This window comes from Grampus griseus (genome assembly GCF_964374135.1).
Source record: "Grampus griseus genome assembly, chromosome: 1".
In the NCBI taxonomy this organism is placed as follows: domain Eukaryota; kingdom Metazoa; phylum Chordata; class Mammalia; order Artiodactyla; family Delphinidae; genus Grampus; species Grampus griseus.
Window position 1 is genome coordinate 45,601,906 of NC_139017.1, and position 26,670 is coordinate 45,628,575.

General features: G+C 49.9%; 1 protein-coding gene across 1 annotated transcript in view; it reads left to right on the forward strand.

Annotated features, from left to right (window-relative positions):
- Window positions 1-26,670, forward strand: part of PLXNA2 (plexin A2) — a 217,904-nt gene that overhangs the window by 121,924 nt on the left and 69,310 nt on the right. The window contains exons 5-9 of the mRNA XM_082674787.1: window positions 15,213-15,313; window positions 18,430-18,553; window positions 20,282-20,435; window positions 21,466-21,562; window positions 24,864-24,978. Coding sequence (XP_082530913.1) covers window positions 15,213-15,313; window positions 18,430-18,553; window positions 20,282-20,435; window positions 21,466-21,562; window positions 24,864-24,978 — 591 coding nt within the window. The remainder of the gene's footprint in view (window positions 1-15,212; window positions 15,314-18,429; window positions 18,554-20,281; window positions 20,436-21,465; window positions 21,563-24,863; window positions 24,979-26,670) is intronic.

Sequence of the window (26,670 nt, forward strand, 5' to 3'; positions counted from 1 at the left end):
GCCGGCGCACACTCCCCGCTTGCGGGGATGAGAGGTGGGGAGGCATGTTTCTTCCCTTTCTGTCACTTACCTTCCCGCACTCGAGCTGTTGTTACCCCTTTAGAAGAGGAGGAGGGGAAAGGTCAGGGAGGTCCTTCTCTCTTGAACTGGAATTGTCGCAAGACAACCTCATGCTCTCTGAGCAGGCTGGCGTTTCTGACCTTTTCGGGGCTGAGTCCTCCCTGGGCCTGTGGACACCTCTCTACCAAGCTGCTTTGGCTTCTGCTCCCATCAGGCGGGCAGTACTTCCTCTTACCCCACCACTCTCTCCTCTGCCTCCATTAGCCTTCACGTGAAGATGCTCACACTAGTGACTTAGCCCCACCTCCAGGGCTCCTCTTGGACAAGTAGTAAAATACTGCCAGGCCAGCTCTCCTTCCTGAGGTGTCCACATCTAGCTGTCATGCAAGGCAGCCCTTGCACATCCTCGGCCTGCCACCATCACCGGGGAGCTCAGTGGCCTCCCGCGGTCCTGCCTTCACTCTGCCTCCTAAGAGCTCGCCACCTTACCCTCTGGATTTCCTGCCTCCTGGCTTCTCCCGTCCACTCTGACCCCTACAGTCCAGAGGATGCATCAGGCTTTCTAAGTGGTCCTACTGAAGGGTGGCTAGGTCACAGCATCCCAAGGTCCTCCTCCAAACATCTCACAAAATCCTTTCGTCGCTCCTTCCACCCTTTCATTGCATTGATCTGGGTCGGGGATCTAGAATAAAGGGTAGAAGAATCATGAACTTGGATCTTAAGAATCTACTCTGAAATCTTGCATGACAGTCGGCCACCGTACTTTAGCAAGCTGCATTCATTATATCTCGGTGCCTTGGTGGATGCTTTAATTTTGACATCCGCTAATATTTACAGATGTGGAAAGTGAGGCTCAGAGAGGTTAAATGGCTTACCCAGCACAGCTGAGTACCCAGTGTGGCTGAGCCAAGTTCTTCTGACAGTAGCAGCCGTGTCCTTTCCATGACACCATGCGCCTCTGCTGGGTTAGAAACGTCGTCTATTTAAACAAACCACAAAAAGCCTTCACATCACCTAATGGATCCCAGCAGAATGCCAGCAGTCTCAGCCACACCTAGAGAGTCGCTGCATAGTTCTTAGTACATTTACTTAAGGAGCTTAAAATAAAACCTGCATCACTGAGTAAGTGTGATTAGCTTCTCAGCAGGTATTTATAGACATATTTTATGTAGGAAACTGGAGTTGGAACATACAGGGATATCCCATATGAAGAAATGAAAAGCAGAGCCCTGTGCATAACCTAAAAAGAGAGAGACCTCAGAAGAGCTTAAACAGTATGTTTGCGTCTTGCGAGTTGGGCAGGAGGTCAGAGTCTAGATTCAGAGAGAGGGGTCACAGAGGTTGATGGAAGAAGGCTGTGAGGGGCAGTCATTTGCACGTGTAGGGGAGGGAAGGACATTCTGATAGCAGGAATGCATGAGCGAAGAAAGTTATGGAGGCAGGACCACGCTGAGCAGGAGAGGAGACCAGCCTGCCAGGGGTGGGATTCATGCCGACAGAAGAGTCCAGAGTGGGAAGTTCAGCCTGGGTGGGGAGTAGAGGTTAAAAGACTGAAACATTGGGCTGGGGTATTTGGATTATAAACTTCATCCAAGAAGCATTTTTTTCGTGTTGTTTTTGAATTTTGTTTTTTGTAGGGGAAGGTATTGGTTTTTGATTGTTTTTTAGCTGAGGCCATCATTACAAAACACTGCCTCTGGGAAGCCTTCCTTGATTTGCCCTTCTTCTTTGTTCTTGTAGTTTTACCACATCTCGGTCATAGTGCTGTTTCGTTATGATCTGGGGGTCCATCTGTCTTCCTGACAATACTATGAGTACTTCAGGATCAGGGCCATGTCTGTTCATCTTGGAACTTCATGCCTACACAGAATACAGAATTAGCCAGTCCCTAATGTATTAATAATATATATCTCAGGCACTGGGCTAAGTGTTTTCTAACCCATGCCACCCATTATGCCTAAGAGGCAATTTCGTGAGGAGTTCTGCAGCCAGCCTGCTTAGGTTTGAATCCCAGCTCTACAACTTACTGGCTATATGACTATCAACAAATTCACTGTTTCTTCCTCATCTGCAGATAGCAAGTCTTATAGAAGTATGTGCTATAATTATCACCATTTTGCAAATCAACAAATGGGGCTCAGAGCTGAGTAACGTGCCAAAGGTCACGCAGCTAATAAGCAAAGGGGCTGGGATTTGGACCTAGGCAGCTTGATTCTAGGGCCCATGCCCTCAACGACTACACCTTTTTGAAGAAAAGAAAAAATGAGGGTGTGCAGAACACATGTAGTGTGGAGAGAAGGAGAGGGAGACCAATGGGCCATCAGCCACCAGCCCGCTGTGAGGATGGGGACCTGCAGCTGGGGCCAGTGGAGGGAGGCAGCAGGCATGCCATGGCAGGGACAGACCTAGGACACATCATGAGAGAAGAAATGCAAAACTTCTCCTCTTCCTCCTTTCTCTTCTGTTTCCACCACCCTGGCCCTCCGTGACTTACCCCCGAATCACTTTTCTGACCAGCCATCTCGTCCTGATACGTGCCCATTCCTGGGCTTCTTCCTGTACCTTTTCATGTTTGTTCTCCGTTCATGCTTTTCTCTCCTCACAGAATGCCCTTCCTCCATTCCTGCCTCTCAAAATATCGCCAAGTTTTCAAGGCCTGCTACACATGATGACACCTTCCTGGTCCCTTCAGCCCGAAGTGATCATTCCCCGTTGAAACTCTTATGTGACATCTTTCACTTTCTAGCTTCCCCACCAGAGGGGATGCTTCTGGAGGGCACTGGAGGGCCATGACTAACTCGGATTTGCTATACCACAGCACAGGACTTGATACCTGGTGTGTTGAATAAATGAGTAGACGAATGAAGGACGGATCCGTAGCTGGATGGACTAATGTATGAGTAAATGAATGAATAGACCAATGAACAACTTATAAGTACCAAGTGTATTTCCACCACATGCAGGTCCACCCAGTTATAAAGCAAGTCTACATGAATGTAGATGCCTGAGGCCATGCCAATCAACCTGTACTGGCTAGTCCCCAGGGGGCAGAGCACTGTGGCTCTGTAGTCATCGCTGCCTCGGTGGAATGGTCTTTATTCAATTGGCCAGTCTCTGCCAGTTCCCAAAGCAGCACCAAGGCCCGGGATTCAGCAAAGCATGGGACCCTCCCTGCCTCATACCACCTTGCCAAGGTTAAATGAACGAACGGCATGAATGAAGAAGTGAGCTCTATACAGAAAGGAAATTTAAAAATTTTAATACAAGTGTAGGAGACTGTTTTCCTCAGGCAGAGATTTAACTTACACTCATATCCTCCACCTTTCTCTCTGTCTCTTACACACACATGCACACTCGTCTACCTACCTATTAACGTGTCCCAGGAAGCTGTGAGTGACAAGAAACTGCTCTGTCCTTCCCTGGGGAGCTAGTCACTTAGCATACTAAGAAGAACCAGAGAGAGTATTTTCAGATTTGATGTGTCAGGGAGGACAAGATGGCCTCATCTCAGATGGTTAGAAAGGCAAGTTGAGAAATGATGGAGAAGATGTACGCCATGGGTCCACGGGAGACCAATATTCATAGCACGAGGGTCCAGTGGCTTCCTGTCTACTCAGAATTGTACGATAGCTTAGGCAGAGAGGGGGAGGCCCGTCTCAGATCCAGCGCCCGTGGGTAGAGCTTTCTTATGTGCACAGCTGTCGACAGGGGTGGACTGAAGAGGGGCCAGGGCACTTGAGCTTTTGACCAGATCCCATTCCAGCTTTCACCATCTGGTAGGATTTTGCTCTCCCTACATCAAGATGACCTGGGAACTTCAACCTGGGGTCCCTTCAATACCCCAGAATTCCACAGAAGGTATCAAGGATGGAAAATCAGCACACAAGGAGTCCCCAAGGCCTTACCGGCTCCCATCAATAACCCTGAGTGGCAACATCAGAGGCGGAAGTGCAGCTGGGCACTGGGAGGCAGGAACTGGAGCCTGGTGTGGAGACGATGCCAGGAACTCTGCTAAAGGGAACTCTTTAGGGCCCCCTTGAGGAGCAGTGGTGTCCTGAAGGCCCCACTTTCCCTCCTAGATGACTCCCTGAGTCCTCTTCTCAAACAACACTGAAGGTAGCCCCATCCCCTACCGAGGCAACAGCAAAGGTGTTCTTACCCCAGATCTCCGACCAGCCTCTTCTCGGGCCCTGGTGATTCCCTCCCCAAACCTCACCTTTTAGAGTTTACATACTTTAGAGCCATACATGCTTCAAAGAGGATTTGGGATTAACGGGAGGGCCACACCCTCTTGTCTGGCTCTCCTGGTGACTGGAAGGCAGGGGAGCCAGAATTTGAAGGGGTGGGGCCCAGAAACCAGGACGTATTAGGCAGATGCCAGCTCTCAGATAAATCAGGCTCCATGTGGTAAGGCTACCCTTGGGCTCTCTGCATCCAGGGGCCCCACTGGAAAGTCTGGAGGAATAGAAGTGTGAATGAACGAATGGGAATGGACAGGTGAAGGGGCATCCCTGCTTCGTTACTCTATCCCTTTGCCATCACCACTTTTCCCCTCTGGGGCAGACAAGTTGATGTTGGCCCTGTAGGGAGCTTTGTGGGCCCTGGCTAAACCCAGGCATCTGGTTTCCAGGTGAGAGATCTGATTTAGCTATTTCATAGACCCTGTATTTCCCAAATCCTCTCGTCCCCTATTTCCTACCCCACCTGCTTTCCCTAACTGAATAAATCCATGGTTGTCATGGAGACAACGTAGTATCAGCCTCTCTGCTTCTTTGTAGAACCTTCCAAAAAACAGCACTAGAGAGGGCCCTTTCTGGCACAGGAGTCCTGTCTGAGAAAGTATGGTATGGTATTTGGAATATCTGCTTTGCCCATTTGCTTTCTTCCCTCTTTGTACTTCTTCCTTGCCCAAGTTCCACCTTCTTCCTTAAGAGACTAAGCTCAATTCGACTTTTTCCAGCCAAGAATCCTGAATTTCAGTGTTCTTCAGCCTCCAGTAGGGATCATGTCATGAATAAAGACAACAGTTTGAGTGGCTGTGTAGACCTAATTCTCCCCATATGATAGATAGATCAGCAGCAGTCTCAGCCCAAAGAGGCGAGGTAGCTTACTCAAGGTCAGCCTACACAGGAGTGCAGAGTCTGGGTGAGGGCCCTCTGCAGCTTCCTGCGCAAACACTGCCGCTTTCAGTGGGTCTGCACAGAGAGACTGAGCATGATAACTACCACTATTAAGCACCAACTGCATGCAAGCCTCTTTGTGTACAGATGTCACTTAAACCTCAAAACAACCTGGTGAAGTTAATACCATTATTGTCAGCATCTCACAGAGGAGGAAACTGAGGTGCAAGAAGGACAATAAGGACCATTTATTAATGTCATACAGTCGATAATTATAGCAGCTGGATTTGAAACTGATGACTGTCTCCTTCAAAGTCCAGTTTTTTTTTTTGCGGTACGCGGGCCTCTCACGGTTGTGGCCTCTCCCGTTGCGGAGCACAGGCTCCGGACGCGCAGGCTCAGCAGCCATGGCTCACGGGCCCAGCCGCTCCGCGGCATGTGGGATCTTCCCGGACCGGGGCACGAACCCATGTCCCCTGCATCGCAGGCGGACTCTCAACCACTGTGCCACCAGGGAAGCCCAAAGTCCAGCTTCTTAACGAGGACAAAGTAAACATGGCCTCTACCAAAAGGGTACAGGAGGAGCCATCGTTGCCCAAGTGCTCATCAGTAGGGTGAATTCCACTCTTTGGGGCCAGAAATTTCTTTCCCCATCATCCTTTCCCCTTTGACTCCTGCGTGACCTTCTGCTGGGTTTTATGAATGAGAAGGAAAAAATATCATTGAAAAGTTCAACCAATTTTGGCTCCCACTCTCGGAGTGATAGATAGCTTTAATTACTTCAAATTACTCAGCCACTCCACTCTTCTCCCCCAAGTCATTAAAAATAGATTTTCTCTTTGAACAGTCACACTGCCCTAGGGTCTCCAGATAGTCAGAAGTTCTTAGGAGAAGGCCCCAGGGTCAGCTTTTGGTCAGAAGGTTGCAGGTTGCTTTGGTTGCAATCACAGGCTCCAGAACCTCCAGCTGGTTTTCTGGGGGTGGGGCCGGGTGGGGCGGGGCGGGGGTGGGGTGGGGGGGTGTTGTGGGGGGGTGTTGGTGTCTCCTTCTTAATGATATTGATCATGTGACTTTCACAGCCCCCAGGAGGGGCAGTGGGGCTGGGTTGGTGTTTACTTTATGGAGATTTAAGGTGTTCTCACACATGACTATTGATTTTTAAAGAACTGGACCTAACCCTGGGAACAAACAATACTGAGTCATTCATATTAATTACTGGGAAGTTGATTCATAGGGAGAACTGAAGATGAAAATAGGAGCTCAGAGGTGCCCTGGTCCCTGATGAACAGGCAGGACAGGTGAGACGGGAATTGCTATCTCCACTTTAAAAATAAAGAAGGGAGGCTTGAGGAGGTTAAGCAGCTTGCCCAGGACCTCCCAGCGAACAGATAGCAAGACCAGGACAGGAGGCCCCTGCCACCTCCACTGCCCCCACTCTGTGCCGACTGAGGGCCCTGACATTCCGAGCAGGCTCAGGATGGAGATTGTGGAACCCATTCAGAGTCATGTCCATTACTGTTACGGCCCTGGCAGGTTTTAAAAAAATCCAGCAGGGCATCCTCACCCCCACCAACCCATCTCCTCCCTCACTCTCTCACATCATCCCTTGTGTTGTCTGGCTCCAGATGCACCAGCTGAATCGCTGTCAGCAACCAGAGAAAAGTGAGAAAGAGGCAGGCAGTGGCCAGGAAGGAAGCGTAATTACAGCGCTGGGCCCTGACCTCCAGGAGAAAGCCAGGGGACCCTGACAGCCCGCCCTTGGGGGCAGCGCCAGGAGAGGGGCCTTTCCTTACTGCTCCCTGTGCCTCCACCGCACCACCTCAACCTGGGAGTCGGATGAACCTGGACTCCAGTTCTGCTTCCACCACCTACAAGGCACGCAACTTGGGCAGTTTGTTTAACCCAAGACTCGGTTTTCTAATAAGTGAGGTGGGCCTAATCCCTCGCCTGCAAGGCTGATGTAAGGATTAGGTGAGGTGACACAGGGAAAGTGCCTGGCGTGCAGTAGGTGCAGGATAAACGGTTCCTGCTGCTTCATTCCCTTGGACAAGCTCAGTCAACTTCCCGGCTCAGAGGAAGGCGGTGCCAGGCAGGAGGCCTCAGTCCCCCTCGCTTCTCCCCCTATCCCTGGGGAGCAGATCCAAGGAGGCGATCTCACTTCTGCCCCCAAGCACACCCAGCGGGGGAGAATTAGATTAAGATGCTGTTTCAGGCATCCGGTTGACAGTCAGCTCTTTGCCTGTAAAGGATAGGAGACAGGATGCAGGTATTATTCTGTGGAGTCTTGCTGACTCAAAGGGGCCATAGTGTGAGGCACGTCTAGAGCCAGGGGAGCCTGGCCTGTTCCCGGGGGGTCCACTTTGGCTTGGGTGCCTGAGGGAAACTGACCAGGGCTGGGGCCTTGGCCTGGCCTCCCTGACCATCTGCCCATGTTCCTCTCCCTGGGAGGACTGTGAACCCTGGCCCCAGCGGGTGTACAGGGAAGGCAGAACCCTAAGCTCTCAGACCTCCCAGTGCTGGTTGTACCTGTTCGCCACGGGGCTGACAAGATTCGGGGTAAGCAGTGAAGAGAGACTCCTCCCAGGGCTTCCCTGGTGGTGTGGTCGTTGAGAGTCCGCCTGCCGATGCAGGGGACACGGGTTCGTGCCCCGGTCCGGGAAGATCCCACATGCCGTGGAGCAGTTGGGCCCGTGAGCCATGGCCTCTGAGCCTGCGCATCCGGAGCATGTACTCCGCAACGGGAGAGGCCACAACAGTGAGAGGCCCGCGTACCGCAAAAAAAAAAAAAAAAAGACTCCTCCCACCACCCATGGGAACAGGTAACAACTGCCAGGCACTGGCCAGCTCCTAGGAGGAGTGGAGTCAGAGAAACCAAAGCCTCACCTGCCCTCTGGTTGCTTCCCGCCTCCTGAATCCTGCTCTGGCCCCAGCTCCATCTCCTGGAACTAACCCCTGAACCCCCTGTCCCTCCTTTCCTCAGAAAGATCCTCTATGACATGTCATCACCACGGGCCACGGAGGACGCGCTGCAGCTGGCCACCTCCACTCACTGTGAGACAGAGCCCAGGGTTAAGCCAGACCTTTGGGTGCCTCTATTTCCTGGTGGAACAAATGGATCCCTAACCTCCCTTCATCCCAAGGGAACTGTGCAGATCAAATGAGATAAGGGGTGTGAAAGCGCTCAGAAAGTGCTAAAACCCTCTCTGGGCATCGGCATCTGTTGTGATTGTGCCGCGGAGCTCATCCCGCACACCAGCCCTGGTGGAGCTTCCCATCAGTCTGCCCTCAGCTGTGAATGCAAATGAGCATCAGATTGCTTCTTGAAAACAGATCTGGTTTGGGAAAAAGAGGAGAAACTGGGTGTAGGACCCTACAAACTCCAAGGGGAGAGAGGCTGGGCTGGCAGGGAGGGACCACCAAGAGAAGATACAAAGGAAAGGAGAGAGGTGTGGGGAGCCAGTTGCATTTCAGCTGCCGTGCACTTTGCTCCGGGCCCTGGGGACTAGGAGGCTGTAGCTCAGGCCAACTGCATGCTTCCACCCAGGCTCCGTCACTTCCCACCCCCTGCCACCTGGCTCTCAGCCACTGAGAAGGCCACTGTTTCTTTCCTTGTGTCTGGAGGCAGGGGACACATGTGGGGACAGGTGTACCATCTGGCAGGGGGGAGCAGATTCCAGAGAAGCAGGGGATTAAATGCTCTGTCCCCAAGGGGCCCTACCAGCCTGGGGAACAGCTTTCCCTTATTCCTTCCCTCTCTCCCTTTCTCTCTTTGCATGACTGCAAAGGAATCCTTCAGCCTCTAGAACAGAGTGCCCATGCCAAAGCTCCCTGAGGAGAACCTTCAAGCTCTGGCCTTTGAGCCACGACTGTCCCTTGATTATACCTCTATTGCGGCATCTATACTCCCGTATTAAGATGATCCTGTTTCCTTTGTCCTCAGCCAAACCATGGGCCCCAGGGGGACAGAGAATGTCACCCGATGCCTAATGGAGAGCTTAACACAACATAAATGCTCTGTAAATACTGAAGGACCGCATGGCACCCAGGCACAACCCATGGTCAGAATCCTCTGTGTTGTTCTGCTTTCAACTCAGCTGCTTCTCCGATAGTTGCCCCCAGATTCTCAGAACCAAGGTGGCTCCTTCTAGGAGTCCACACAGGGTGGCAGAGATACAACCTTGATTCTCTTTCCCCAGGTTTACGCACAAAAGGGCTCCTCCCTCGGTCCAGCACCAGGGAACTCTTCTCTGAAGAGTGATGGGTTTGCAACTGATGGTAGTGACTCTCCAGGCTGATAGTAACTGCCAGGGCCACAGAGGCCTTTGGGGCCTCACCCTGGGTAGTCCAAGCCCTGTGGGTGTGCCCTGTCCTTCAACATCTTCAGGAAGGAGGATGGTTCCAGCAGGTCCCTTGGTGATTCGTCCCCACAGCCGATGATAATCTGATATCACATCCCTTGCTGTGCGGGGCGCTGCACCCTGTGGGCTGACCAGTGTCCTTAAAGGGGAGGGAGTTGGGTGGGGGAGAGAACCACTCCGAACTCTGCACCCCTGCTGAGCTCTTTCCCACGTACGTCAACCTCACAGACTGAGGCCAAGGGAGGCACTGGAGATGAGGGGCCTTGGGGTCAGAGGAGACAAGAACACAGTACGAGTCACCTTTCATGAAGAGTGTTTCTTCAGTAAATGACTTAATCGGACAGTTATATTCATTAGAGGTGTAATTACAAGACATAAGATCAAGCAGAGAAGAATGCCAAGCGTGTGGGGGGAATCCAGTGCGGAGCGGTCCCCTGGTCCTGGGGAGAAGGCGGTGGAGGCAGGTGGGAGAAGGGCGTCCTCCATCGGAGGCGCCTCACCGCCACATTCCTCTGCCGACGCAGCCACCCTCCGATCCCAGCACTCGGAGCAGAGGGGGTGGGGAGCCTCGGGCATAATTAAAGCACAATCATAATAAACAAACGCTAATTAAAGTGCCACTGAGTGTCCCATTAAACTCTGAGTCAGCCCTGACAAAGCTGCCTCACACGGTTGACACTCTACAGGAGAAGCTCCCTTGCCTTCTCCAGCTTCCCGGGACAATGCCCATCCCCTCCCCATCCTCCCCCGCCCACCAGGTCCTAGAGCAAGTGCCCGCCTTCGCCTGCTGCAGAGTGAAGTGGCCCCTGACCCCAGAAGTTTGAACTTGGTCTTTCAGGGCCTCCATAGACTCAGAGATATTAGAACCAATTTCTCCCTGGCTATAAAGCAGTCCCCAGGCTAACCTCCATCTCTCCTCCTCCTGAGTCAGTCTAATTCCTTCCACTAGTTCCTTTCGTAGTCCCTAGGCAGAGTTTGATTCTATTTCTTCATGGCCCCAGGGCCTGACACTTAAAAAGATTTCCCAAGACATGAGGTCCCATTTACCAGTGGTTCTCATAAGAATCACCTGGAGAGGGGCTTCCCCGGTGGTGCAGTGGTTGAGAATCTGCCTGCTAATGCAGGGGACACGGGTTCGAGCCCTGGTCTGGGAGGATCCCACATGCCACGGAGCCACTGGGCCCATGAGCCACAACTACTGAGCTTGTGCACGTCTGGAGCCTGTGCTCCGCAGCAAGAGAGGCCGCGATAGTGAGAGGCCCGCGCATCACGATGAAGAGTGGCCCCCGCTCGCCACAACTAGAAAAAGCCCTCACACAGAAACGAAGACCCAACACAGCAAAAATAAACTAATAAGTTAACTAATAAACTCCTACCCCCAACATTTTCTTAAAAAAAAAAAAAAATCCCCTGGAGAGCTTGTTGGAACCATTTCTCAGGCCCCGCCCCATCCCAGAGGTTCTAACCCAGTGGACTCTGGATTTTTATGCCCCTTAAGCTCACAGGTAATGCCAAGGATGTTGGTTTGAGAGCTCGGGCCACCTCTTCATGGAGGACATTCTTTTGGCCAAGGAGTGACAGGCTGGAGAGCTTACAGACATCATGTATTCCAGCTCTGTGGCCTTCTCCATCCTTCCCAAGTTAACCCAAAACTACCTTTCCATATTTATACCCATCACTCTTCACCCTCATGCAACGTTTTCTGAAGAAACTCTGCTTTCCTGTGTTTGCTTATGTGGTTCTTTCCACCTGGGACGCTTTTCATCTGTATAAATATTATTCACCCTTGAAGACCCGGACCCAGGCCACATCCCTTACAAAGCCTTCTTGGGACTCCCATCTAGAGCAGTGCTCTCCCATGATGACAAAGTGCCGTCCACACAGCTACGCATGTAATTTTAACTTTTCCAGCAGCCGTATATTAAAGAGTAAGAAGAGACAGTGGAAATTAATAGTAGATCTTATTTAACTCAATATTTGCTAAATTTTTATCCTTTCAACATGTGTCAATAAAAAATTATTTTACATTCTTGTTTTCCGTGCTCAGCCATCAACATCCGGTGCCCTTAGAGCACATCTCTAAGGACTAGAATTCGAACTAACCCCATTCCAGATGCTGGTGACCACACGGGCCCATACATTGGACGGCGTAGATGTAGAAGTAGTATTTTCTTTGCTCTGAATTGCCTCAGCCCTCTTTCAATACCTCTCTTAGAACACACAACACTTTTCTTGTTTTTATTGCTAGTCTGTTTGCAACTTGAAGGTGATGGCTGTGTTTTAATGTTGCTGTTGATTTTATTCCCCTAAGGTGCCCAGCCCTGGTCTTTCTGTAGGACATGATCTATGAATATGGGTTGATGAATGAATACAGAAACACATGATTATAGGAAAGACAGAGCACCCACGGAAACACCTGACTTTGAGGGCCTCCCTCCAGTCCCTGTGACATTTCTTTCCTCTGGCTTGCATATGGCTATGAGGTTTTTGAGAAGAGAATAATTCAAATTTTAGGAACCACCCCCCTTATAAGTTTCCTGTTTCACTTTGCTCTTCAACTCAGTGTATTTAAAAAAAAATTCCCACCAGGAGGGCCCAGGAAACAGGAAAAATAGTTGTGCTGTTGGTTTCACGTTTGGAGAAGAACAGGCTTCTCACTATCTCTGCGGCACTTGGCGTGAAAGTGGGCTTTGTTGCTGGAGACACTGCTCCCATTCAGGGCCCCCTTCCCCAGCTGCTGAGAGCTGGGCTGTGTTTTGACAGACGGGCCGAATGCAATGCAGACAGTTGTTTTAATTTCCAGCCAGATGCAGACATCACTCACACGGAGCCCGAAACCCAGGAAAGGGAGGCCGGGCACTGGGCTGCGGCTCTCAGGCCTCCGAGGGCGGGTTGGAGGGGGCTGGCGGAAGCCCCCCAGGTGGCTAGGGTCACAGATATCCTGAAGGGCCGAGAGTCCCAGGCCCGGGAGAGGCATGCTGGGAGAGCGTCTGGCAGGCACCTGCCGGAAAGGTGCTTCTGGTAGGAATCACAGGACGTGAGTCAGGGGTCAATGGTTGCTCCTTAAAGTGGGGTGCTATCAGTGGCTAGTGGCGTGGCTGGATCTTTGAACTGTCCAAGTCATTCAGGACAGAAATGAACAGTCTCAGGAAGGAGTTAGGCAAACTGTGGGAAATAGAATCCCTATGTCAGAGTTAGAAGGACGAGGGCAGCCTTCCTCCGGGGGCAGAAATACCTTCCACAGCCTCCCAGACACATGTCACCTTGACTCTGCTTACACGTCCCACGGAAGGGAGTCCCTGCTGGAAGCCAGGTCTGTGCACTGGTGGACAACCTTGACTTTCTTCTGTCGAGCTTTCCTGGAACTTTTCACCCATGAGTCTTATTGCAGCCACACTGCCGCCCTTCAAACAGTGGCAGATAGCTTCCACGGCCACCCTGACATTCAACTTCTTTGACCTAAATAAACATACAGGTCTATCAGCTGTACCTCAGATGCCACACCTGGGTCCCACCCCATCGTGACCACCCTCTGGAAAGTTTCTCTGGTTGAACAACCCTCCTCTTAGAGCAGGTTGCAAAGACCTGAACTGGGAACTCAGGTCATCTCCATCCTGACACCATGTCCATTAATGCAGCCCATGATCGAATTAGCCCCTTTAGCTATGACATCACCCTGTCAGGTCATATTGGACATAGAGTCAATTCAACCCTCGGACCTATTCCGCATGAACTATTTCAAATCAGCTACTCCCCCAACCTCCATTTAGAATATCAATTTTTTCACTGAATTGCAAGATTTTATATTTATGCTTTCTGCATTTTGTATTTTTATTATTAAAGGGAAGTTAGGGATGCTTAAAGTTGATCACGTCACTCAGAGAAAAGCTTTGTAATTCAGAATGTTAAGTGTTTATGATGTGGGGAGAATGAGCGGGTGTGGGGGGCACCCAACAGAGAGAAGGAAGGTTCCTGGGGCTGGTACCCAAGACCTTTCGTTGTCTGGCCCCTGGTTCCATGCCACCAGCCTCATCTCTCAGCCGCCCATCCAGTATACACTCCACACTTGAGTTAGGCTGAACTTAGCCATGATTACATTTTTTTTTTTTTTTTTTTTTTTTTTTTGCGGTACGTGGGCCTCTCACTGTTGTGGCCTCTCCCGTTGCGGAGCACAGGCTCCGGACACGCAGGCTTAGCGGCCATGGCTCACGGGCCCAGCCGCTCCACAGCATGTGGGATCTTCCCGGACCGGGGCACGAACACGTGTCCCCTGCATCGGCAGGCGGACTCTCCACCACTGCGCCACCAGGGAAGCCCCATGATTCCTTTTGTTCGTGATAATCTCTCAGCTAGGAATGCCCTTCCAGGCATCTGCATTGGGCCCACTGTTACCCTGATTCACCCTTACTCGGCTGGTCCCTTCCTCCAGACAGGTTGTGCTGGACGGCCCTCCTTTAAGGTGCCAAGGCCCCCAGGGCACACGCCTATTGCCTGCAATGGATGTCGAGCACAGTGTAGAGCAGGTCTCGGTTTGTAATTATCAACTCCTACTGGGCTGCGTGCTCTTCCGGGGGGCAGGATCTGGGTCCTGTTCGCTGCTGTTTCTCTATCACACAGCACCGGAGCCTCTCATAGTGACATCTGATAAACAGTTGCCGGGTGAGCAGTATTAGACTCCATCCCGAGCCTCTCAGGAGCACGCTGTGAAGGCAACTCCGTCAGATCCTTTGTCCCCCTGCTAGAGGCAGACCACTGTGCCGCTGGACCGCAGGTTGTGTTTCCACTTGGGTTCGCACATCCAGTAGGTGGGGGACCTCTCTGCCCTGACAAATGAGATTCCATTCCCAGCCCAGCAGCCTCCAGCCCCAGCCGGTAACAGATACCTAGGACATACCAAATGCAAGACTTCAATCTTCTGACCCTTTGCCTGGCCTTAATGTCACACCTGCTAAGCAGGTAAGGGTGAGTAATGACCAAACAGGCCTGGCCCGTGTCCCCGCAGGGCCCCACCTGGAAGCCAGGAGGAGGCCACATCCTCTGGGGGGCAGGGGCTTCATCTGTACATTCCCACTTTCCCCAGCAAGACAGGCAGCTCATCTCTGTTCCCATTTAGCCAGACTTTTCAAAGGATGGGAGATTTACTAGAGAAACTGAATGCAGGCATCAGAGAATGGGATAATTGGATCCAGGTGGTATGTTTGGTTGGCTGTAAAAAGACCATGCCATTAGATGAATATTATTTGATAGGAAAAGTTTCTCCTTCTCTCCCTTTTTAAATGTTTTCTGTGCAGGCAGGATGTCTCAGCCCAAGCCCAGCTGAAAGCTCTTCAGAGACGAGTTGGTGGCACTCAATAGCCTTTCAACAGAGTTAACCATTTTCAGCCTTTGCCAGGAGCAGGGCCAGCTCTCCGGAGGACTTTAGTGCAGGCAAAGAGAAACTGGAGGATTTGCTTCCACCTCCAGCAAAGGCAAGAAGCCTGGGGCCTCTTAGCTGTACCTGCCTCGTGCAGGGAAAACAGATGAGAACACTGAGGCCACCGATTCACACACACCCCCACTGTCACCTCTTAGGGGTGGTGACAGTGCAAGTGTGGTTAGGTGTAGTTGAGTCTGAACGCACCTCTGCGAGGCGTCACTCCCAGATCTAACCTGCTCTCTTTTCCCTCTTGGCCAGATCACCAGGGTCCCTGTGGAATCCTGTGAACAGTACACGACTTGTGGGGAGTGCCTGAGCTCGGGGGACCCTCACTGTGGCTGGTGTGCCCTGCACAACATGTAAGTTTGGCGCATTCTGGAAAAAAGCCTGGAATGCAGAAAACCAGGTACTTTCCTGGGAGTGTTGATGAGGGATGTGACATCAGTTCATAGGGAGAGAGGAATTTCCCTCTTCTGAGCAGTCATTCTCATCGTGGTTGGAGTGCTGAGAACAGGAAGAGGAAAAGAGGCCGTGGGTGGGCTTTCTTTCTAAGTGCAGTGCCTCTGCCTCTCTGTTTTTCATTTCACCTCCAAAATCTGATCCCCCACCCCCTCCCCCCCTGGCCAGCTCTGAAGTCTGTACCTTTTCTACAGGGAAGGGTAGTGGTGTTGCAAGAGCTCACAAGGGAAGTTGTAGAATCTCTAGGTTTCCCAAGAGGCTCATCAGTGTAGCCTGAACGAGGTGCCTCCTTCCTGGAGTTTGCACTAGAGTTGGGAAGCTTGGACTCCAGTTAGCTGCTGTGTGACCCAGGATGGTCCACTGCCAGCTGTGGGCCTCCATTTCCCCATCGCTAAATAGGGGTAATGCCTACCTCGCAGGTGAGCTGTGAGGATTAAATGAAATAATAAATGCTTTGGCAATAAGGAAGCTCAGGATAAGCTACACAAGTCAAAATAATTGTTATGGACACAGAAGCCTTGGGAGGACCCTTCTGGCCTCATTAATTCTGGATTCCAAGAAGTCTGCATCTCACTCCAACTGGCCTCACATCCCTATTCAGATACATCCCCTGCCATTGAATACCAGCTCAATAGAAATGCAAAATCGCACTTAAACTTCCTGATTCGAAGTGCCCCAGAGGGAGAGAAGAGGGTGAAAACTCCAAAGGCAGGAGCTGGCTAGGAATTCTGTTCCCCAGTGGAGTTGGAAACTCCTTGGCTCCGTGCCAGCCGGCAAAGCATCCCCATAAAATGTGCAGAGTTTAGGGTGGAGGCGGAGGCGGAGGGCCAGAGTTCAGGGTCCCGCACAATAGCTCTTGGCTTCCAGCCTCTGCAGCAGGTGTTGGGAGGGCTGTGGAGGGAGGGAGGGAAGCAGGCACCTCACAGATGCAAACTCCGGACTGGATTGGAGCCCACAGATACTGAGTTCCCTGCATAGATTTGGAGGTAAGGGCCTCCTCCAGAAGTCTTGCCAGAAACGCTGTCACCAGAACCCGGACAGTGAGTCTCCATTTAGGCCAGACCAGTGGTAAAGAAACTGACGCTGCTCCCACAATGCCCCCAGAATGGCAAAGGTGGCTACAATTGGGTTCCCTTCAGTGAGGCTGGCCTGACAGCCAGAAGGCTCTCTCACCTCAAGGGGATTTCTTTCTCCACAGAATCTGGCAGCCACTCCCAGCTTCAGGCCTTGTCCTGGGCTACCTGCCCTCTCACTGTGCGGCGGTGGGTAGATCCGGCCATACTACCCACTCCCTGCTCTCCCTGCCAATCTAGGCTCGATGTCCAAGTCTCCCGGAGGCCCCAGACCACCCCGTCATCCTCCTGGGCCAGGTCAGCTGGGGCTCCTAGAATGACTGGACCACATGAAGATAGTCTCAGATTTCCTCTGCTGTCTGAGCTCCTTCCCTGTCATCACCTGCCAGGGCACACCTCTCCTTCCAGCAGCTCTGTTTGCCAAGAGCACATGGGGAGCAAGTTTCCTCCTGGTTATACCCAGAGGTTTCTCTTCTTCTGGTCCCTCTCATCTTCACCAGCCCCTCCGGCCGTGTCCTCCCACCTGTCGCCATCCGCCTGCCTGGGTAACAGGAATGAGTGGATGGACGACCCCAGCTGCCAGGCCCACACACTGGCTTTTAATGGAGGCAGAGGCCTGAGAGAAATTGCTCAGGAGCCTCTGGGTCCGGGGGGGATTTGAAACCTTCCTGTGTCTTCTGTATGCCTTGCTCTTGCAAGTGCGTTATTGTCTCAGAGGCTATTTATCTCTGTTAGGGCTGTTGCCATATATAGTATGATAAAAAAAAGAGCCATTTCAGTGAGTCAATGAGATAAAGGCTCCAGTCAAGAGCTCACTTTAGAGCTATCTTAAGGATTCACTTAAACCTCAATAATTCTTTTCTTTGACAGCATTCATATTTAGATCCATTATGTGCCTGGAAAGGAAGAGGGGGGAGGGACTTTGGGGGGAGCTCGGGTGGGAATCTCAGCCTGGCTGTGGTATCTTGTAGTGTCCCCACTGGCTCTTTGGTTGGAGATGCACCAGCCCTGGAGCATGTTCCCATGTGACTTAAGTGGCCACCAGACGCCCCTGTGTGCAGGCATCACAGTGCCCACCTGCTGCTGTAGGCAGAGAAGCCAAGAACCAGAGATGAAGATGTGAGGAGAAGCGGCCACACGTGCCTTCTGACAGGGGCAACCCTGCCTGCGACTCCCTGTCTGTCTCTCTCTTTCCCACCACAAACATTTATTGAAAATATACCATGGACAGGTAGAATAGCTCAATGCATAAAACATGGTCCCTGCCTTCAGAGAGCTATGAATCCAGCCACAAGATCACTTGCATGCTGTCCCACACAGCTAAGACCCTGTCCAGGTTCTTAAATATCCCTGGAGGAGAATAATAATATTCAGAATCATCATCATTAACATTGTTCTTAGAAGGGCTAAGAACAGGCCATTTTCTAAACACTAGCTCATTTAATGCTTACAGCAAGCCTGTGAGGTAGTGTGTTATGATTGGCCTCGGCATTCTACAGTTGAGGGAACTGAGGCGAGGGGAGATTAAGGAACTTGTCCAAGGGGCCACAGCTAGTAGGCTGTAGATCTGGGGTTAGAGCCCAGGCATCATGGCTCCAGAGTTCACATTTTTAGCCTCTTGCTTGCTACTTCTCACGTCCCCAACCTTCCCTCCCTCACTCACCGAGTTTCCCGTAAAGGTGCCGTCCCTCTAGAGCTATTCTTTATGTCTAAACCGCATCTCTTGTGTTGGCGGTCAATCCCACTTCTCTTAGTCTGACTTTAACTGCAATAGAGACCATCTGGGAGTCACCAGGCCCTCTGGGATAAGTGAATGTTGTCATGAGAAGACGGACACAGACCTCAGAGCAGCAAAGCCTTCTCACTTACCTTCAGGGGACCCTGGAGCCTCCAACAGATGGGTCTCAGAGGCCTGACCGCCTGTGGATCTGTGTCTGTGGCAGGTGCTCCCGCAGGGACAAGTGTCAGCGGGCCTGGGAACCTAATCGATTTGCTGCCAGCATCAGCCAGTGCATGAGCCTCGAGGTACATCCCAGCAGCATCTCCGTGTCTGAGCACAGCCGGCTGGTGAGTAAACTCATCCGGAAGGGTGGAGGCGTGGGGTGTGGGACCCGCACGAGTGTGGGTGTGTTCCCTTAACACTTGCGCAATGTAAATGGCTCACACTTTAAATGCTCCGAGGAAACTTGATCTTTGTAGGAAAACTATGGTAACTCTTATTGTAAAGGGCCTAGTCATTCGCCATGCCCCTTGCAGATTCATTACCTATTGATCTGTTTTGTAAATCTAGATTTTGCATTTAGTAACAAACAGCTACAACATAATGCAATCCAATGCTATTCTTTGGTATATGGTGTATTTCAATCGTCCACTTGATACAGTGTCTCACAGAAACCTGGAGTTGCCTTTGTGCTTGTATATGAGAGAGACACAGACAGACAGGCAGACACAGAGAGACCGAGACTTAATTCGCAGTATGTGCTTAGACTATTAAAGAGAATACAATGGTCCTTAACCACCTGTCGAGTTGCAACCCCAAATACTTCGTGTCCTCAGGCCCTGCAGGATTATTTCATTCTGGAGGTTATATGAGCATTCACAAATGTTAATTAGTTAATGAACCTTCCAAGACTTGCGTTCATTCATCCCCACCGGGAGGTTTTGGCTCCCATGGAGCTGAGGGAACAAACAGCAGAGTTTGTACCTAAGTCTCTCAGCCCCATGGAAACGAAACTGGGGCAGAGATTCAGCAGCAAACAAATGTATAGAAAGGCTAGGTGATAGCCATTGTGACTAAGAAATCCCTGCCAGGTGGGATGACAAAGGGAGACCTCCCTCCGCTAGGACTCGCCACTTGCAGGCTGCAGGGTGTTGTCACCAGGGACCCTCATGGGCACTCCCCACTGGGAGTCACATTTCTCACCTGTTGTTTCAAATACCACTTAGATACTATATTGTGGTCACTTAGTACAACCCCATTTCCAAGTACACTGAATTCAGAGCAGCGTTTTACCATTAAATGATTTCTCAATCAACAGATTCTTCTGACACTCTGTGATATTTTTACCATTCAAAGGAGAGTGTTCAAACTTGAAAGGCCTGCAAACCACTGACCTAGATCACTGGGTCCCTAAGAAACAGCAGGCATCATCTGAGCCATTAGTGTTCACTTCCTGCCTTCCTCTGATCCCCTAAACTCCTTGTGAGGCGACTGCCCTACTCTAGGGGAGCTGTCAGGGGACAGAGAGCCAGAGAGGAAGAGAGAATAGAAACTCTAGGAAACCCACCACCTTGGCAAGCAGACCCTAAATGACAGCCAGGCTGAGGCGCCAGCTGTCTTTCACCAACCCGGTAAACTCCTTATAAACCTGCAGACTGGTGATACGTGTTCTCCTATGATCCAGGGCTAAGGCTTATTTGTGAAGGGCTCAGCTCATGACTTGCTTTCAAGTTTGCATGATTTCATGTCAAAATGAGCTGGGTCTGAGATGGGTTTTGGGACCTTTCCCCCTAGCATCCCTCCCTTCCCCTCCCCCCAGTCTTTCTGCTGCTGGACAAGACTGAAAAATTAACGGTATTAATAATAAAGACCATTGGCCCTGCACACCCCTCGCAGTGCTACTGTAATTGTTCAGTGTCAAAGGTAGAAGATCACCTGGAAACAACATCCTCTTTATCGATGGGGTCAGTGGAGATGAGTGAGCAAGTGGGCAATGGCAGGGCCGGGCCTGGAGCCCAGGTCTCCTGAGCCCCAAGGGCTCTTCCTACAGCATTATCCCTTTGCTCCTCCCACAGCTCAGCCTGGTCGTGAGTGATGCTCCTGATCTGTCTGCGGGCATCTCCTGTGCCTTTGGGAACCTGACAGAGGTAGAGGGACAGGTATCTGGGAGCCAGGTCATCTGCATCTCACCAGGGCCCAAGGTTGTCCCTGTCATCCCTCTGGATCAAGGTAAGAAGTGTCTGCCAGGAGAGTCATATGCTAGGGGCTGCCCTACCAGGGTGGCCAAGAGAAGAGGACCCAGGGAACAGGGTGGCAAGTACCAGCACAGACTGACTGACAGTTGCCTGACTAGGTCTCCTTATGCCAGATACCAATAGGGCTTATAAACTTGTTTGAGTCTGAAAGCAAACTGTCATGCCCCAAAGCAAAATTCAGGAAGAGGGAAATCCCTTGCTCCCATTTGGGTTAAGCCTGCACAGTGCATAAAGATTTTTTCCAGACTTCCCTTCCCTTCGAGGAATGTCAGTGGTTTCAGCCAGTGGTTTTCAGTGGGTTCTCTCCATAGAACTGGGGGCTTTCAGAGCTTTTGACCTGATATTTCTTTTTTTTTAATTTTTGAATTTTATTTGTTTTTTTATACAGCAGGTTCTTATTAGTCATCAATTTTATACACATCGGTATATGCATGTCAATCGCAATCTCCCAATTCAGCACACCACCACCACCACCCCACCGCTTTCCCCCCTTGGTGTCCATCTGTTTTTTCTCTACTTCTGTGTCTCAATTTCTGCTCGGCAAACCGGTTCATCTACCATTTTTCTAGGTTCCACATATATGCGTTAATATACGATATTTGTTTTTCTCTTTCTGACTTACTTCACTCTGTATGACAGTCTCTAGGTCCATCCACATCTCTACAAATGACCCAATTTTGTTCTGTTATTTCTCTTTTTTTAATTCTTATTCTGTATCGGTGACCTGATATTTCTGACAGTAACTGTACATATTTGACCAAACAGGGGACTCTGTGGGATCTGATCCATTACCTCCTCCCTAAGAGAGGGGCTGGGGGCATCTGGGTCTCAGTGATGGGCTGGTCATCAGCAGAATGAAAGGGAGTCTCTTGGAAGAAGATTCAAGGACATTCCATCTACCATCGGTGCCCCAGGGGAGCCCTGGAGTAGCTGAATGATTTACCCTCAGTCTCTCCACTGTGCCCCAGATTTGTAACCCTCTCCTGTTTTTTTCCTTTTTCCAGACTGGTTTGGGCTAGAGCTGCAGCTTAGATCCAAGGAGACAGGCAAGATATTCGTCGGCACCGAGTTCAAGTTCTACAACTGCAGCGCCCACCAACTGTAAGCACACCCCTCGCAGCACTAGTAATTGTTCAGTATCAAAGCCAGAGGATCACGCAGACCAACGTCCTTCTATAGAGATGAGGTCGGGAGAAATTAGTGAGCAAGCAGGTAACGGCAGGGCCAGGCCAGAAGGAGTCTTGCCCTGGGTCTGGATATGAGTGTGGGGTTTTTCTAAGTTCCCTTAGAACAAGAATCATATTGTATTCACCTCACAGTCTCCCAGTTGGACCTGGCACATTGTCTGGAAGAGAGTAAGCTCTCCATAACGATTACTTTTCAGTTATATTCCATTTATTCAGTTATATTAAACCGAATGGCTTCACTCTCCACAGCCTCTGATCTCATTCGGTCTCCCTTGCAACACACCCTACCCTCAACTCTCAAACTAAGAGTTAAAAGAGGGTTTGAAGTAAAAACAAAGGTCATGGCTCAGGACCCAGAAGAAGAGTTCTCCATTTTATACCAACTGGTGGTGGATTTGAACATGGAGACTGACAACCAGTGGAGCTTGGACACATCATCCATGACCACATGAAGAAGGGACTCAGAGATGGGGAAATAGCCTCACCCAGCACTCAAATAAAGGACTCAGGCTGGGAGAGGGAGAGGAAGCTTTAAACTATACCGTGGTCCAAACTGAGCCTTCAACTTTTCGAGGAGGAGGGGAAAACCAGACCCAACCACCAGCCCTCAGAGGGGCTTAAGTGCAGCCCAGCTGACCTCACCAGCCATCTCCAGCAGCAGAATGCCTACCAATTGAGTGCCCTTGGCTGTGAGATCCAACAGCTGCTCAGGAAGCTGGGAGCATTTCATAAGTAAAAAGCAGGACCAGGAGTGGAGGAGAGAGAGACCCATACTTAGTTTCTGCTGGTTCCTCTCTCGAAGTGAAACTGAGACTCCTTCCATACCATCTGGAAACTCATGCACCATTTAGATTTAGATTTAGAAAGAGGGAAACACGTCTCTATAATAGGGCCACATAAGGGCCATGTGACCCTGGTCAATCAACAAGGAGAGAGATCAAGCAACGGCTCCACGCCAGAAGGAGCAGTACCTGAGAATATTCTATGGACCCATCCTTCCCATTGCCCAGGGCAGGAACAACCTGAGAACTCCAGCAGTATCAAGTCTGAGGGTCTAGGCTGTGGGCACGATGGGCCCAGCAGTCCATGTGGGGAGAGGGTCTGTTTGCAGCTAAGCCCTAAAGGAATTTAGCCATCAAAATAGGCAAATGAGCCTCCTTAGTCTCCTCTTTACTGGTCTTGATTTTTCATGATTAGAATCATCTTCTAGATTTCTAGGGTCTCCACAGTAGCTAAGGAAAGAGACGTACCTGAGCCCCATTTGGCCAAATCAATAGATGTGCTGAGAAAGACAGAACAAGTGGTAAAAATGGCCTGGGAGGAAGCAAGGCAGGGCAGTATGTGGCTGAAGCTGAAATGAACAAAATTGCCCCTTACCCACTGCATTCCAATCCCATTTTGTTGGGAAATGCAAGCATCTTGGAAAGTGAACTTCCCACAACACAGCAGTGAAGGAATACATTGTTTGTGAGAGCATCCACATCTCCATGGCAACTCAGTGTGATGTCACCACTTTCAACCATATTGCCATGGCAATGGAGATGCTGTCACAGGCAACAAGTGTTAGCAGAAAAACAAAGCAGGTATCCTTGACACTAAAGATTCCATTTTATTGCAAAACACTATCTTACCCTTCTTTACTCCTGGCGTTCACAGTTAAAAATCACAGAGTCAAGTTCAATTCTTTCCTTTTACTATGGTACGCTGAGGCCCATAGGGTATAAGTGCTGCAACGAAGGTCACAAAATTAGCCAATGGAAGAACCTGTTCTAAAACCCTGATCTCATCATCCTTGGTCCATTTTCATGTTTTACTTGCTGAATCATAAGATGTTAGCAAGAAGCAATCCATCTGGGCTAGGTACAGGAACAAAATAACTAGGGGCATATCTAGAAGGGGATAAAAATATTTGGCATGGAGAAGTGTAGATGGGCTAACGCACCCAATCCACTGTGGAGTATTAGCCAGTGACCCCTGGATCAAGCCCCATCCGCCCAAATGTCATCAGAGCTCCCACCAGGTGGCGCCAGATTGCAGACCTGGCCGTGTCCCTTCCAGGTTGGTCTAGTTGTGAGAGGCTAGACTAGAGGATCTGGCAAGAAGCAGGAAGAACAACCCTACCTGCAAAACCTGTTTGCCTGACAGTGGTCTGATCACACACAGAGAACCTAGATAATACACACAGCCTCCAGGGGAAACCAGAGAGAAAGAAGTGCTCACTCACCCTGGGGAGAAAGGCAGAAGCCACACACATAGCCTGTTGCTATCTATGCCTGGCTACCTGGAGAGTGGGGTAAAGTTATCATTTAATACCGTTTACTCCCCCAAAACTCAGAAACACAGGTGGTATGAACCAATCATTAACACTCCAATGTGATTTAAGAGCTTGAAATAACAGGTGATTTAAGCACTTAAAAATAATACATTTAGCATTGTTAATACTTTTCCAAATCACGTCCTATACATTATCTCATTTGACACGAAACACCCCATGGAGTGGACGGGAAAGCCTTAGTACAGACAGATGAAGAGATTCCGAGTCAGAAGGTAAAGTGCTTACTCAGGGTGACCTCAGTGGCAGTGGCAGAGGCAAAACTGCAACCAGACCTGCCCAATTTCTATCCCTGCGCTCTTTGGGCGATTCTGTCTTTATTTATTTATTTTTAATTTATTTTTATACAGCAGGTTCTTGTTAGTTATCTATTTTATACATATTAGTGTATATATGTCAACCCCAATCTCCCAATTCATCCCACCCCGGCGATTCTGTCTTATAAGTGGTGGTATGCTGCCAAATGTTTAACCACCAGAAATCAGGGGGAAAACGTATTATATGGCATTTTCCAATTTCTATGGCATAAATACTCCCTCCATGGCTAATTTCCAGCTGCTATCATGATGCCAACCACTTGTAAAATTCCTGAAAATATGAATAATTGGCTGTCATGAGCTGATACAGACCAGCTCTAGCACACCACCGGTTTCTAAGTTACATGATTCCCGCTCTGAACACATTTTTCTCTCAATTTTCTGGTCCCGTGAACATCTTAGAGGGATAAGCCACCATTCTCAGGGCTGGGGATGCCCCACCAACCTACCCCTCTGAGAGTGAGACTAGGATAACAGACTTCCATCATGACGCATGGGCTACCAGGCACCCTTACCTTCCCTGTCTGCTGCCTTCTCTTTGCCTCTTACTGTCTCTATCCTTGCAGGTGCCTGTCTTGTGTCAACAGCGCCTTCCGCTGCCATTGGTGCAAATACCGAAACCTCTGTACTCATGACCCCACCACCTGCTCCTTCCAGGAGGGCCGGATCAACATTTCAGAGGTAAGCATAGCTCACCCTGGCGCAACAGCAGCCCCAGTGAATCTGAGTGGTCCTCCTTTTTCAGATGGTCCGTCCAACGGCGTGGCCATCTCCTTGCCCTGGTCCATGTTGGTCTTCCTCCCAGAGATGTTAGAAAGCCCTGGTATTATAGAGCTAAAAAAAGTGGCAGCAAATACCCCAGAGAAGGAGAAGTGTACCGTATTTGCTAGACTCCTAAGACTGTGTGCATTCAAAAGCTTGAGGGGACCTGAGGGTTGAGACTGAAAGTTTAGAGGAAATATATCCAACCGAACAGGCCCCATGGTCTAGAAGAGTGTAGTGAATGGCGTTTGTTCTCTGAGTCTAAGCCCTTTGCTTGGCTGCAGACATCGTCTAGTTCAATAGAGCATTCACTCTTAGCCACTCTTTCATGCCAACCTCCCTTCCTAGTCTAAAATTCAGTGATTCTTTGACTCTGGTGTATGACTGTGTGGGTGGCCTTGCAGAAGAGAGAGGCAGTCAGCTGGTGAAAAGAACCAGGCCTTGCTAAAAGTCCCATTTTCTTGTGTAGTCAAAGTGCCATCCCTCAGGCCAGACCCACTTTTGTCATCAACACAGTGCAATATCAGATTTCTTCTCTTTCCAATGAATATCACACCCAATGATATTTCCTTGAGGTTGACTTTCTTACAAATTCATAGCAGGCCTTAGGACAACGGAGCCTACTGGGTCAGTGTCTAATGTTTTTCATGTCCCAGAGTGACCAGTAGGTGAGTTTGAACAACTATAGAGACCTTATGTATTCCCACAAATGCACATATGTATAAATATACATTCACCTCTCGTTCCACCTTTTAGAAAATCCGCAAATGTAAATAAGTGACAGTGTAGCATTTGCAAATACTGCTACGGCCTTTATATATCTCCCTCTTGCACTAGGCTACAGGCTCCTTAAAGGCAAGGATTACATATTATCTTTAAATCCTCAGTGCCTTTTTCAGTGAAAGTCTGTAGCAGGCATGCATGAAAGCACAGAGGAACCAATGACCACTTTACCCAAATGCCATTAATAGGAAGTGTTCCTTGGAGCTACTTGTCTAAGATTTCAAGAAATAGAGTCTTTTCTGTCTCCTAATCTGGGTAGAAGTACTGGTTGCTTCCATGCATAAACACGAGAAAGTAAGCCTTGATATACATGTCAGCATGATGTACAATTTAAATACCTTATAATTTTATTTGTCAATTATACCTCAGTAAAGCTACATTTTTTTAAATTTTTAATTTAAGAAGAAAGTAGACCTTGAAAGGTTTCCCAGACACACGCACACGCACACGCACACACACACACACACGTGACCATGAATTCTTTTGAGCTCCTGAAACAATATGTGTTACATTCAGCCAGAAAAAATGGAGTTTGCCTGTCTTGAATGAGAGACACACAGATGGTGCCCACAGGCGGTATTTAAGGCAGACCCAACCACAGATGCCTCAGCAGGATGGAACCAGTTACCTAGTGCCCTGAAAACCTTTCAAGGAAGGCTTTTCCTCTGGCCAGTCTGTATGCTTTGATGTAGCTGACCAGGAAGTGCCAGCCTGGTCTTAGTGGACACCGGAAATTAACCCCAGCCCTGGGATTCTGCAAGAGGATGAGACTGCTTTCAGGCCAATCTTCTTACCCAGAGGAAAGGACCCATGCATGAGCCGAGGGTA